The sequence below is a fragment of the Somniosus microcephalus genome, chromosome 18, assembly GCF_052327205.1.
Source record: "Somniosus microcephalus isolate GS21.2 chromosome 18, FLI_Smic_1.0, whole genome shotgun sequence".
Classification (NCBI taxonomy): Eukaryota; Metazoa; Chordata; class Chondrichthyes; order Squaliformes; family Somniosidae; genus Somniosus; species Somniosus microcephalus.
In genome coordinates, this window is record NC_141004.1 from 50,918,964 (window position 1) to 50,934,880 (window position 15,917).

General features: G+C 39.1%; 1 protein-coding gene across 2 annotated transcripts in view; it reads right to left on the reverse strand.

The window, feature by feature from the left end:
* Positions 1-8,485: 8,485 nt before the first annotated feature.
* LOC147105267 (protein phosphatase 1 regulatory subunit 12A-like) overlaps positions 8,486-15,917 on the reverse strand; it is a 287,064-nt gene continuing 279,632 nt past the window's right edge. For both annotated transcript variants that reach the window (XM_086011450.1, XM_086011451.1), the window contains one exon: positions 8,486-14,249. In XM_086011450.1, coding sequence (XP_085867576.1) covers positions 14,163-14,249 — 87 coding nt within the window. In that variant the 3' untranslated portion in view covers positions 8,486-14,162. The remainder of the gene's footprint in view (positions 14,250-15,917) is intronic.

Sequence of the window (15,917 nt, forward strand, 5' to 3'; positions counted from 1 at the left end):
GATCAAATGCCAAGACCTTGGGGTCCCTCGATGGTTTAGTGGTTTTAGGCATTGACTACCTGATCCACTGCAGGTCAGGAAGGTCCCAGGGCTTAACCAGTAGTCTGCGATGAGTTAGTCGATTTCAAATGGAGCAGCAGAAGATGGGTTACAAGCAGGCCACAGAGAACCTAGATCCGGAGTTGAAAATCGGCTAAGGTTCCTGCGTGGATCCTGGGATCAACTTTAAAGCTCCTTTCAGTCAAATAGCCTGCAATAACTTACTGTCAAGGCTCAAATATAATTAATGGCCACTCGGGCAAGGCGCTTGTGGGACTGTGCCTCAGCAATGTTTTCATGAGGGTGAAAATTGGTAGAAGAAATCAACAGGGAATTTTGTAAAAAGAGGTGAGATGGGGAAGAAATACTTCCTTACTTTTTTGTCAAAAAAAAAAGTTGCTTTATTTTTCAGCACAGCAAATCTGGAGAGACACATTTCTTGTTTGTTGGCAAATGGAACTTTTCTCCTGCTGTTTTTCCTCTGTGCTCCCTGAATTTGATTTACTGGAAGACTCATCAAGTTTCCATCCAAAGTAAATGGCCTTTGCCTGCTTACATCTCCCAGTGAAGGATTAGAGGGACCAGGCCTATTACAGGCTTTGGGCTTTTTATTATCAGTTATTAAAATCTCAGAGGTTACAGCACCTCAAACCTCAAATAATATCAAGACGCACACAATAGTATAATCCAGCTGTGCAATGGTGGAGAAGTTTCTTCCATAATGCTAGAATATGTGCAGAAAAAACTTGGAGCACCATATACAAATCTCCCCAATTTCTATGGGAATTTTAATAATACTCGCTTTTCTGTAGTGTATTGCTGACAGCAAAAACTAGCAAGTTACATTATATTTAGTGAAGGAAAATCTCAAGTTACAATAATGGATTCCCTCTTGTGCAAGTCACTCTCCTCTACTTACAAAGCCCTAAAGGACATGAAAGTGCAGTCCATTTTTTTTACAATTTGTGTTCAATGAAGAGGAGCAGGCTTTTGTGTGTGTCTGGCCAACATTCCTCCCTCAACCATTACTACAAAAACACAGCTGGACATGCATTTAATTCGGTGCAGATGGGTTCCTGTTGGGCACAGAATGGCCGTTGTGTTTGCCACATAGCAATCACTGCACTACAAAGTAATTTCTTGTACGTGACCAGGTGCTAAATTAACCCATCTCTATTTGCAAATACATTTCAATCCCTAAGGTGATCCAACAGTCAATATCGCTCAACAACCTTTTTTTTCCTGCTTTAACGCTCCAGTTATCTTAAATGGCTTGTACCTATATGTAGCTTGCTCCCCATTGACAAAACACTCAGTAAACATCAAGCTTTGTCCCATTATATTTTAGATCCCCTTGCTTTTGAAAGTAAGGCTTAGCTAATTTATTTACCAATAAGTATGGATTTTATCCACACTTTTTGTTTGCGCCCGTTTTTCCCCTCCCACATGGCAGCTGTCTTTCATTCTGCCAGCGCAATTTACACTTTATCTACAGCCATCCTTTGTTTCTTAACCTGTCAAATGCCATCTCCTCTTGCCTTGAATATCTTACTGCCTCTTTACTTCTCCTGCCTTCCATCCTATCACAGACCTTCCCTTTTGTTATCATCCCCTCCCCCATTTCCCAGCCCCTAAACTTGCTTTTAAATCTGTTCCATTTCCTTTTTTCCAGTTCTGACAAAAGGTCTTCGACCTGAAACGTTAACTCTGTTTCTCTCTCCACGGATGCTGCCTGGCCTGCTGAGTTTTTCCAGCGTTTTCTGTTGTTATTTCAGATTTCCAGCATCCGCAGTATTTCGCTATTAAAATAAATCAACTGCCTGATCTCTCCTCATAGCTGTGTATTGTCCTCTGCTTCAAATATCTATCAAATATAGAGCTATATTTTTTGTTGTCTTCGAGAAGTTTTCCTAAAACTACATGAACAAAGCAAAAATAGGCCGGAGATAAAACAGCACTAGCATCAGCTCACAGCACAACAAACTGCACACCATCAAGGGCAAAGGCACCAAGGACAAGTACAAAGGCAACATCAATCCAGAACTGATATTCCCATACAGCTATTTTGAACTACAGCACTAAGCTCAGAATGCCTCAACTAAGAGCCAATTCACAGAATTAGACAAATCATACCATATATTTCTAAGGGAGGTCAAAACTATTTCCTTCCAATTTTAGTTTTCATATTTGTGAACTTTTTTGTATTATTTATTCTAAATGGTGCTTATAAGGATTTGTGAAGCCTCATTTTAAAACAACAGCATGCTAAACTCCAGAATGCTCAAGGGCAAGTCCTTAGTAGCATGTCTTTATTTCTCTCATCAGCCCAGAAAAAAAGTCATTACTGTAAAGGGATGCTAACCCTTAAAAGCAATAGAGGAGCTTCATCAATTTCTCTGCACAGCACAGAAGAGTTGTTCATCTTTTCTCATTGCAAACAAAAAAAAATGATCCTGAGAGTTTCACTTTCCTACAACTGCCCAAGAATAGCTACTACAGGGATTAGAAGTACCAAAGAGAAAGCTTTTTTTTCATAAATCAAAGTTTGCTTTTAGAAACAAAGAAAGTTACATGAGATTTGTTCCCCAAAGTGGCAATTAGTTTATTTTGTTTTGTCATTAGTGTAGTGGCAAAAAATTAACAATCTATTTCCATTCCATAAACTTTAGTCAGCACTAGATTATAGTCCAACAGCTTTATTTGAAATCACAAGCTTTTGGAGCGCTGCTCCTTCACCTGACGAAGGAGCAGCACGCCGAAAGCTTGTGATTTCAAATAAAGCTGTTGGACTATAACCTGGTGTTGTGTGACTTCCCACATTTGTCCACCCCAGTCCAACACCGGCATCTCCACATCTTAGTCAGCACTGTACTTGAGACTAAAGTAGATTCAATGAAACAGCCACTGCTAAACTCTAATTTAGAATTACTTCTTGTATGACACATCAGTCTCATTGCTGAATTAAGGGTTAAATTTCTAAAGGTAGAGGGGACACTCAAAAAATGGATTCTCATTACTAAAGCAAGTCAAAAAATTAACACGCCAGAAATTTTTCGTAGGGTCATTCACAAAAGTGGAGATATTGAATTTGATGAAATTCCATTGATTTTTGAAAATACTGAACTGGCATCACAAGGAATGTGATAACATCCTATTTAAATTTAAATAAAGAAATCTCACAACGGGAAGTCTTTCATTGATTACAATAGTAAGCTTCTATTTTATTGGATCAATTTATTTTGAGAGTTTAAACTTCTCATGTAAAGGAAACTGTAGTTCACCAAAACACAGTCAAGTTATTGTGGTGGCAAGCAACTGTGTCAGGACATCTACATTTAAGTTAATACTGTCCACAATTTCAGTTGGACATACAGACCAGGCAACTGCCAGATTTGATCTCTAGTCCATGTTAAGTTAGCTGATGGTGGCTAGGGCGGCAGCAGAGGCTCTATAAGGCCATCAGCATTCTTGGGCTGAAGAGGGAGGGGGTGAGGGGGGGGGGAGAAAGCCTGTCAGGGTTTCTACTTCTGATTGTTCTCTAGTGACTGTAATGATCAGTAACATGTCATTCTAGAATGGTACACTAGGTGGAGCTGTATGTTTAGTAGATGGGCTACCCACAAGGCAGTAGTCAAGATGGATGCCTGTATACTAGTCCACATAGCCGAATAAATGACTAGCACAAGCTAGCTGTTCATAATGAAAACGTCTATTTATTTATGAACATAACATGGTACCAGGAGTGGTAATATCTGCTGAATATTGTGAAATGCAACATGGAGAATTTGAAACCACTGGAGGGTTTGAAACTCACAGGGAATGTCGACTGCAATTGGCAGACTTTCAAACAACAATTCGAACTCTACATTGCTGCCATCGGGTTCGGTACGATGCCAGACGCAAGGAAAATAGCATTACTGCTCACGGTTGCAGGCCCGCAGGCGATAGAGGTATTTAATACGTTTGTATTTGATCAAGAGGAGGACAGAGAAAAAATGGACGATGTGCTAAAGAAGTTTGATACACATTGTTCTCTCAAAAAGAACGAGACCTATGAGAGGTACGTGTTCCGGTCACGGACACAGCAGCAAAATGAGACTTTTGATAGCTTTGTGACCGATCTGAAACTGAAAGCACAGACATGTAATTTCTCTGAACTGAAATCATCCATGATTCGTGATCAGATTGTGTTTGGTATTCATGATAAAAAGGTCAGGGAACATTTGTTGAGAGAAACTGAACTAACATTGGAGAATGCTGTGAAAATATGCCATGCCAGTGAGCTAGCTCAACAGCACGCAAAGACTTTCAGTGAAATTAATAATGATGCGACTGTAATGAGTGACTGTGCTGCTGTCGGTGCTGTGTCCTACAAAGGGAAGAAACGTGGGCAGAACAGAAATGCAAAGCAATTGGAGGATGGAATTTTTAATTGTAAACGCTGTGGTTACCAGCACCAGTCAAGACAATGCCCAGCGTTTGGGAAAATGTGTACAAAATGTAATGGAAAGAATCACTTTGCCAAACAATGCTTTTCAAAAGTAAAAACAAAGAAAGGACAACAAGTCAATGTGATTGAGGACATTGATTTAAGCGAGACATTTTTTGTAGGAATGGTGTCATGTGACAATATCAAAAAGGATACAGAAAATGTGCAACCCTCAGGAATGGACAATGCTGAACATAAAGTTAATGCAGTAAAAGAGGACAAATGGATGATGCCACTGCAGGTAAATGGAGCATTAGTCACATTGAAACTAGACACTGGGGCAAAAGCAAACTTAATTAGTATGAGTGACATTAAAAATATGAACGAAAAGCCCAAAATACAGAAAAAGTCAGTACTACTGAAGAACTATAATGGACAGAAAATAGATAGCTTAGGTGTATGCAGATTTAAAGTGACAGTCAAAGACAAAGTGCATCATCTCATGTTTTCTGTTGTGCCTGAAGGACTTGATTCACTACTAGGTGACAAAGCTTGTGAGGACTTAGAACTGGTCAAGAGAGTCTACCGTATAAACTGTGCCATAAGCAGACCAGATGACTCAGTGGATTCTGTAGTGAGTAATTTCCAGGATGTGTTCAAAGGATTTGGAGTTCTACCATTCACTTACAAGATCCAGCTAAAGGAGGATGCTCAGCCAGTGGTACATGCTCCATGGAGAGTTCCAGCACCCCTGCGTGACCGGCTCAAGAAAGAACTGGACAGAATGACCACACTAGGAGTCATCAGGAAAGTCGAAGAGCCAACAGACTGGGTTAACTCCATGGTATGTGTAAAGAAAAAGAACAATGATCTAAGAGTATGCATGGATCCAAAGGACTTAAATGCAAACATAAAACATGAACACTACCAGATTCCCAAGCGAGAAGAAATCACCAGTGAAATGTCAGGTGCCAGATACTTCACAAAGCTCGATGCCTCAAGGATTTTGGCAACTAAAACTGGATGAAGAGAACACCAAATACTGTACCTTCAACACACCATTTGGCAGGTATTGTTTCCTCAGAATGCCTTTTGGGATAATATCTGCATCTGAAATCTTTCATAGAGCGATGGAACACATAATTGAAGGTCTGGAAGCAGTTCGGGTCTATGTTGATGACATCATCTGGGGCTCCACACTGAAAGAACACAATGAGAGACTGACTAAAGTGCTAGAGCATACGCCGGAATGGACTGAAGCTCAACAAAGCCAAGTGTCAGTTTGGCGTCCAGGAAGTCACTTCCCTAGGAGATAATCTATCTGGTAAAGGAATAGAGCTAGATATGGAAAAAGTAAACGCCATACTCAAAATGCCCTGACCCACTGACAAAAAAGGAGTGCTACGCCTCATGGGGATGATAAACTTCATTGGAAAGTTCATTCCTAACTTGTCAGCCAAGACAGCCTGTCTGCAAGACCTGCTACATAAAACAAATGAGTTTGCATGGACAGAAAGACATGAACAAGAGTGGATGAACCTCAAAACAGTGCTGACAACCATACCTGTACTCACCTTCTTTGACCCAACAAAGAGAATCAAAGTGTCAACGGATGCATCAAAAGATTGCCTAGGCGCGGTCTTGCTACAAGCAGAGGGTGAAGATTGGAAGCCTGTTGCCTATGCCTCCAGGTCTATGACTGATACTGAGTGTCGATACGCCCAGATTGAAAAGGAATGTCTAGGCTTGGTAGTTCGACTAGAAAAGTTCCATGGCTACATATATGGACTTCCCACCTTCACAGTTGAGACAGACCACTGCCCGCCATCATAAAAAAAAATCTGAATGAGATGTCTCCAAGGATTCAACGACTCATGAAGCTGCAAAGATATGACTTTGAACTGATCTACACACCAGGCAAACACAGTGTTAGCAGATGCACTATCCCGAGCACCCACAATGAGTCATGTGCGCTCTACTGAAGACATGGATGTTCATGTGAGTATGGTCACTGCTGCGCTGCCCGTGTCAGACACAAAATCAAAGCAAATAGCAGAAGAAACAGTAAAAGATACAGCGTAACAAACAGTAATAGAGAACATTCATCATGGTTGGCCAAAAGGTTCCTGTCCAAAGTACTATCACATCAGGTCAGAGTTAAGTGTCGCAAGTGGACTATTACTAAAACAGAACAGAATAGTCATTCCACAAGCTCTATGTCAAGACATGCTCAAAAGGATTCATGAGGGACACCTGAGAATTGAAAAATGCAAAAGGAGAGCAAGAGACAGTTTATTGACCTGGCATAAATAAGGGCATTGAGAACATGATAGGCAAATGTGAGACATGTCAGAAACACCAAAACAAAGCAAAGGAACCAATGATAGTAGCTGACTTACCAACAGCACCATGGCAAAAGGTTGGTATGGAACTCTTTCATTTGAATGGTAAAGACTATCTAATAGTGATTGACTACTATTCTAACTATCCTGAGATGGCGCTGCTCTCAAGCACATCAGCAAGCAGTGTCATAATGCATGTTAAATCCATCTTCGCCAGACATGGAATTCCCAGGATTGCCGTTAGCGACAGTGGTCCGTGCTTCAACTGTAAGGAGTGGCAAGTTTGCAGCACATTATGACTTTCAACACATCACATCCAGTCCTCTGTATGCTCAGTCGAATGGTAAGGCAGAGAAAGGTGTTCAAGTTCTCAAACAGCTACTGAAGAAAGCAACAGAAAGCAAGTCTGATCCTTATCTCGCCCTGCTGAGCTACTGAGCCTCCCCTTTAGACTGTGGTTCTTCACCTGAACTCCTAATGGGTCGCAAGTTGCGCACCACGCTACCCTGCTGTGCAAAAGAAAAGCAGAGTAAGGAACTAAGGTAGAGACTTCAACTGTTAAAGCTGAAACAGAAATCACACTATGACAAGTCATCCAAAACTCTGAAACCATTGACAAGGGATGATGTTGTCAGGATTGAGGATCCAAATGCATGGAACAGGAAAGCTACAGTTCTTGAGGAAGTAGGACCAAGTTCATACACCGTTAGAACTGAAGAAGGACAGATTCTCAGGAGGAACCGCCGTTCCCTCCTGAAAACACAAGAAACTATCCAAGAGAAAATCGATGACAATGCCACAACTGAATCTTGTCACTCACCACCAGAACAATCTAACACAAACACACATACAGGCTCTCATGAAAACACATCAGACTTACCTGTGCTGAGAAGATCCACACGTGAAGTAAAAAAGCCTGATAGACTTAATCTTTGAGTACAAAGAAAACTATAATAAAAGAATGAAAAGCTTAGAGTTCATAAAGTAAAGCTTTGAAAATGTGTTGACTGTTGTGAAGATGTTTATGATTGATTTTGTTTAACCTCTAAGGGGGATGTAATGATCAGTAACATGTCATTCTAGAATTGTACACTAGGTGGAGCTGTATGTTTAGTAGGTGGGCTACCCACAAGGCAGTAGTCAAGATGGATGCCTGTATACTAGTCCACATGGCTGAATAAATGACTAGCACAAGCTAGCTGTTGATAATGAAAACATCTATTTATTTATGAAATAACAGTGACCAGTAGGCCAGCCCCTCAATGGTCAAACTACGTATTGATACACAATACTGTGGGTCACAAATGAAGAACTGCTACTTCAGTGAGGTACCAGAAGGCTGTTGTCACCCGTGGACTGCTTTCCAATACATGCCTGCACTTTCAACCAAGGACAGAAAATTGGAATGGGAAAAAAATTATCCCCAATGGTAAGGCACAAAGTGGATTGTTAAGCAAGTTGGTATGATACATTCAAACACTCCAAAAAGATGAACCATTTTCCTTCCTGTATAAGAAATCCTTAATTTAAAGGAAAAAGCCCCACTGGTATGCTTTTGAAGACCATTTAAGTTTATTTGTACGTCAGATTAAAAAGTTGACCTTGGTAAGAGAAAGCACTTCATTCTAAGTATCATTATAACACATACAAATGGTATAAAATTCAAGATGCAATGAAATATTTAAAATGCATTTATTTATATTTGACAAAATACATTTTCTGAGTTTATTGAAGCCAGTTTCATGCAGATACAAGACGTGAACAGCTCTGTAAGTAGATCTCAATGCACAGATCAATAAATAAACTTCATAAAATCTGAACAGCTGATGTAAATTACACACAGAATTATTTCATTAAAACATACACACATCAACCACACTTAACAGTCTGCAGTGCACCAATATCCAACTATGAGCTCCAAGTTATTTTACCACATATTAAAAGAATGTTAAAATGCCAATAAAAATCAACTTTGGACACAGCTACTGGTTTGCAAAATTGACAAAAACTGATACAAGTGTATTGGCCAATAGTTTAATAGAACATTCTAGATTTGCAAGTAATGGTAAAACTAGACATCTATTTTGCACTAATTTATACAACTTGCAATTAACATTTATTATGAATTTGCTGCATCTTATAGAAATGCTGATATAAACAGCAGAGTTCTTTTAGATTGGAGTAAAATCTGTCGCCTCACTTTGCCGGGGCTGGCTGCATGATGAAAGATTTGTACTAAGTTGTGCAAGTGTGAACCTCCAGCCACTTTCGGATCCAAGTCAAAACAGTACATTTACCAGGCTTCTGATGAAGGGGTCATAGTTGCAACATTAAGCCTCTTTTAGTTGCCGACTGACCAGCTATGTATTTCCAGCATTCAGTTTTTATTTTACATTTCCAGCATTTGCAGGTTTTTTTTTTAAACCTCCTCTTAGGGACTCAATAATGACCAAACCATTAACTGATCCAATACTAATCAGTTATAGTGCAAAATTTAGTTCAGTATATGCTATTAAAGGTGAGGGGAAAAATGATGTCCCATGGATATAAATTCCTTGTAGACCACTAAAAATAGGTGTTTAAAATAAAACAAATAGTGTATTCCTTCTTCTGAAGCAAAGATCTAGGCATTTTGCACCTCTTACCAATGCTGGTGGTAGGTACAGGTTTACTTTGAATCAATTATACCTTTGTAGTACCATCACAAATCAATAATCTTCGCTGTAGTTTTCCTAGCATCCCAATCATTTGATGCTGTTAAGGGCTAGGCCCAGACTAGTAGGAATTGAACTAGAAAAATATATTTTGACAAGAGCCATCATTCACAGTCAAGGTAAAGTTTGGATACTCCCTACAACAAAATCCTTTATTATTCACAAATTCTTTAAACACTGATTGGACTTCTTACAACTATAATATGCTTGCCAAGAAAGAAACAACAGAATGAGAGTTTATTCATTTGGTTTCTAGCAATAGATAGATTAGCAAAATACAGTTAAGGAAAACAACACATCAGTTTAACATCTTTGTACAGCAGGGAGTTCTGGTATTAACCATAAACTGAAAATATAATGGCTATGGGTTAAAAGTCCCCACTAATGCTGGCAGTTGCCAGGGCATCTAATATGTGGCAGAGTAGAAATACGAAGTTCAGATTACTCACTTATTTATATTGTAATGAGTCCAGAAATGATGGCCGTCAGTGGGAATTGAGAGGGTAAGTTTCTGGATTGCACAATTGAATTGTACTTAAACTGTCAAGTCTATTCCACAGGAAAGTCTGTACTAGTTTTATGCCAGTACACATCAGACATGGATCAACAGCCCTGGGACTCTTGTACGAGTATAATCTGAACTACTGTACTACCCAAGGTAGTAATATCAACACTTTAGTTGGGGTTAGGTGGGAGGTTAACGTGTTAAAAATGTGAATCCCGACCCCAACCCGCCCACTTCCGGTTTCAATGGAGGCGGGACGGGGGCAGGCAGCCAACCTGCTCCCAGGAGGTGGGTTGGCACTTTAAATATTATAATGAGGTTGGAAGCCTCGGATTGAACTGAAGCGGGCTGGGTTTCCCGGGCCTCGGGATTCCCAGCAGCTGCAGCGAGAAGTCAGCCTTGGGAGCAATCCATGTGGGCCAGGAGGAGCAGGAGCACTTTCTCCTGGCCCCAAAGCTCCCCTACCATCAGCAACCCACCCTTGGATCAAACCACAACCCGCCCCACCCCCCCCCCCCCCCCCAACTTCAGGTCGGTGATCTCACGCTCTCTCCTCCCAGGGTCAGGAATTGGGGCTACGGCCTCTTGTCCAGCGTTCCCTGCCGGACTGGAGACCAGCCTATTAATCAGGCTGACTTCTGGGCTGGGTACCTGCCCGTGACATCATACGCATGCTGTGGAGTTAAAACTCTACCAGCACCTACCCGCTCCCCGCCTCCAAAAAGCAGATCTAAACGTCAAAATTCCAGGGTGTCTGATCTTGGAATCGGGGTTTCATATCACAAATGCACTCATAGCCCCATTTGCTCGTAGCCTCAATCAGACCCAAAACTGGTAATAGGAGGCTGGATCAACATCAATGTTATTTAGACTCCAGCAGCTCCAAACCCCAAAGTCATCCTAAAAGTGTGGAAAATACAATTTGAAACCACTTAAAAACAGTGGTACATTCTTGATGTTTCTATTCTTGCATATACTCCTGGGAAATAAACTGGCCATCCGCAACATCTCCACTCTACAGACATTTAGCTAGACATCCTTTGTGCTGTCAACTTATAATCGAGTTGCCAGGGGTCAACAGAACTTTATTTGTTGCCTACTTTAACCATTTGGGACAGTTGACTTTTGTATGTATTGGTCCAATTGAAAAAGCTTAAAAAAAAAACTGCACAAACCAGGTGCATTTGAATTTCTGTATAGATGGTTTGCATAAGAGCTGATTTACATTTTTACGAAAAACACTGCCTCAATTCTTTTAAAATCATAACTTTCAATTAAACATTTATTTAAGGCCATTTTATCTTTCGTGCTGCTATGGGGAGACACTGTATAAAGGTTGACTACTTCAGAGGGAGAGAAATTACTGGGAGTCATCCCTGAGTTGCTTTAGCGCATCCACGCAGGTTAGCTATAAGTCACTTGCACTGATCTTGGAACAGGTTGCTGCGCACTTTTAACAGCATGTGGAAAAAGAAGAAAAGGAGGCCTCTTTGAAGGAAACATTTTGAACATTGTGCATTTTCTCCACAAACTAATTATTTCATCTTAACCTGGCAACTGACAAGCTCTTTAAATCATCCAATTTCATCTTGTCCCTCACAATCTGATTGAAAGGTTTAGATTCAGTTATTTAATCAGCCTGTCACATTCCAAGCACCACCCCCGGCAAACTTGTTTTCAAATTAAGATGTTGGAGTGCAACACACTCATTTTATGGGTCTGAGTATGTGCACTTTGTCTTCATTTTAATTCAAATTGCATCACCCAGTCATGATACCTGTAATGGAGAGTCAAATTGTGAATTGCACATTATGTCTCTTGTAAAGCATAAATAATTATTTTTTCTTAAATACAAGTTTGATTTATTGTTAAAATGTCAGATATTGCCATTTTACAAACAGCATCAATCTTGACCAGAAAATATATTATCGGGGGTGAATCCACTGCTCATCCACTAGGTGGTACAGTCAATTCTTTTAAAGTACACTGAACTGGGCCAAGGCAAGTTTCAATACATTCTTGAAGTCCAAAGTTTATTTTTCTTTAGGCAGTTGTAAATCTGATGGTGATTCCAATGAGTCATAAGCACATAAGAATGACCTTGTATCTGCACAAAACCTCTTCATAACACACAAGCTGCATCTCATGTAAAGTACAGTACTTCCAACCTTAGAACCAATAGCGCCACAAGAATTTAATACACTTACTGTATTATCAGATCAATAAAGACTCACATTTAATAGAAGCATTTGCAAAGGTGACAATGTGTTTAGTCCTTTTCATTTACATACAATAGCTGTACATCATTTCAAACCTGAACTCAGTGGTCTATTTAACCATAAAATACAGATGTGTTTACAAGCTTTAAATAATATGTACATTTCCCACATGTACATTCTCCAACATGTGACAGAAATGTTCAAATTATAAGACTAAATGATATCTAATAGCATATTCATAGTTTTTAAAAAGGCCACCAACAGTTGCATAATGTAAATTCCCAGCAGTCTGAACCCTCCTATGGAGATTTCATATGTACACAATCTTTATACTGTATAAAGGACTTTTAACAGTTCAGTCCGTTTGTATTCTATTCAGTAGCAATACTACCGCAAGCCCTGTTTTGCACAGGATTTTAAAAATAAAAACCAGCTAATGCATTTTCAGTAACGTGTAGGCTTGACTAAAGTAAACAAAAAACACGCAAAACTGATGGCCATTTCTGTACCACTGAGAATATATATATATATATATATATATATATATATACACACACATACATATATATATATATATATATACACACACATACAAACTTTGATTTCAGTACCGTATTGCCATTGCCTATACTAGACATTTTAGCCATAGAATGCACTATACAAATCACTATGTTTGTCTGTGAATTCCATCAGTTTGCTAAGGACTATACCATGGGTCTTTGGATGGATCCCTTCCCTGAACTCTATTGTGTATATATAAAGGAGGTGCTCTCTACAGAAAAGTACCATTTTGTTTTAAATTCCTGTAGCAGTAGTACATAGGGATACAGTATATTATTCATCATGCATCAGTGAAAATCTCAAGATTAAAAAGATGTCTTTGAGCCTACATTAAAGTTGTAATGTCCCTTATCAGTGTAGAAAGTCGAGAGCAAAATAAAGTCTGACCTAAAACTAGCTTCGTGTGAAATAGAGGTGAAGCTCAAAAAAGTGGAGTGTCTCAAGAGCAAAATGCAAAAACCAGCAATGGTACATTAAAATGCATCTTTGAACCAGCCTCGATAAACAGCCTTAATCTGAATGTGTTTTTTTCTTTGACCAACTGCTGTTTGGATGAAAAAAACAAGACGTAGGATGGTGACCATCAACAGTACAAATATTTAACTTCGCACAGTCACAGAGACACAACCAAAGGCTTCTGACCATTTTAAAGTTTTCACTTCAAACCAAATCAAAATAATTAGAAGAAATTAAAATCCACTGCTGACAATGAAGGCAATAGAAATAAAGTGAAAGGAAGGCAGTTGAATTGAATACGAGCATCACATTAAAATAATAAAACAGCATATTGCACGTATAATTAATACTTTCTGTACCATACAGTCTAGCTGATGGTTTTATTTAAAAAGGAACGAGCCATGTTCTGCAGTGATTTTAATTACTGTGCAAAGAAATGAATACTGCATAACAGAAAGATTCTTCCCAACAGTCGACAAACTGAGGTACAATGTTAACATGACTTTGAGCCGGTGTGGTCGTGAAAGGCATTTCTTAAAGCCATTTCTGAAATACTACGGGACGTGGCTCAATTGCGAGAAGCTGCAAGCGTTCCCTCAACATATACACAGTCCTGTGAATTTTTTTTTAAAATTCAGTACTTTCTCCCCAACATTTCTCGTAAACAAGGCTGTTTCGAATGCATCACTGAAGACCTTATAGTTGCTGAGTAGGATCATAACCTGAAGAAACTTTACAGACATCAAATGCAGGGAGAAAGCCATGAACAGACAAGATCTAAGTACAAGCTCCCCCCATTGCTGAGGGAACTACTACTTTGTGATGGCTCTTTTACAGAGCAAGCAGGCTCTTTCAGTTGGTTTTATTTCCCTTGCCTCTTGCTCAGAAAGACCTCCTTCATTTTGACAGTTTACTTATTACTCGGATTAGTGCTCCGTTTTCATCTTTCAGCCTTTGGTTGTCCGATTTTAGCTCTGTTAAAACCTGCAAGGAGAAAGAAGTAGTATTAGAGAATGTTCTCCAAGCTTGTATTTAAAGTGTGCAGTTTTTCCAATTACATTTCGGCTATTCACCCTCCATCCCTTACAAACACTTCGACACACATCCTTCAACCATCCCAAAGCAGCTGAACACGCTATAAACAATTCTGGTACTGTTGCTGTTTTGGGACTCCATCAGTAATTGTGTCAACTGCATAGTAAAGCAGATGGCATCACAATCTGGGACTGAAGATTGCAACTTCAACAGCACCAATCATGTAGTACAGTATAACAAAGCTTCATAGAAAGATGGATGCTCCTTAAATTGGCACAGGAAAATAACCAATTTTAGATTTTGTTTCAAGAAAACCAAGTCTGAGTCTTCAAATTGAAATATTTTGCTGAAAATTTTCCACATTGTTTTAATAATGAACTATTTATTGAATGCAAAACAAAATGTTTTTCAAAATACAGCTGTTACTCGCTGATGACAGAAACTTTCCAGTCATAAACCTGAAGGAAAACAGCAAATTGCAGCTGCTCTTGGTTCAATATTCTAGGTAAATTACTTGCAGTTGAAGACATGAACAGTTTTTAAAAAAAATCAAATACAGGTTGCTTTGGTGGAATAACCACAAACAAAATCTGAAAATCTTTCCAAATTGATTTAATTATTTGTAAATGAAAATATTGATGACAAAACTGTTGCAAAATATCCAGCTACACTGAGCCCACGTTTTTAAAGTTGCAAAATGAATAATTGACAACTCTCCAGCTGAATGGTCTTTCTCACCAAGATAAAAATGGGAGATGTTTTAAAAAGAAAAATCGAAAGGTGATGAAGATTTAAGGATGTTTCAACATGATTTTTAAAAATTGCAAACTGAATGAGATGGAGGACAGATCTCCAAAACACTTTCTAAATCCCTTGTGCCTCATAAATCTGGTGATAATGTCTTGTGTAGTTGCGCATGCAGTGCAGGAACATTATCCACAGAAGTTGGTTTTCAACTATGTGCTCAATAATTCTGGCACAACACTCAAGTGATGTTATGAAACAAATTGAAGCCAAAGTAGAAAATGTAGCTTGTAGACAGTGCCCAAAACCTTATCAATATTTTACAAGATTAATTCTAATCATTTGCTTCCTAAGCAATTACCAGGAAATCTTACATGCTATGTAAATTCAGACTACTTTGTTTGATGTTCCACACTCAGATGAAGTCATCAATATATAGTACTACATTTGTTAATTCTACTGAATTCCAAAGAAATGGATTAACATTTTGTAATGCTTTTTTTTGGGTGTAGATTGTAGTCCTAACAATTTTAAGTGGCTATCCTAATAAGCTATTTTGGAGCACTGCCACGTTGAGACAGAACTGGTGGGGGCGGGTCCTTTGACAGGCATCTTAAGCTCTTATTAGGTATGGCATTTTATCACAATGAGCTAAAAACACAATGCCAAGTACTGTTGCTAAAGCTAACCGAATCTCTTCCCTCCCCCTGCAAGCAAGAATTGTTAAGTAGGAACGCATGTACATGGCAAGAAATAAGACTGTACAATGTACTTGAACCGCTAACATGCTACTTTCTGGAGCTATTACTATATATGGCCTTTTTCTTGCCTTCAGATGGAATAGAAATTCTATGCACAAGCAGTGCAAAATAA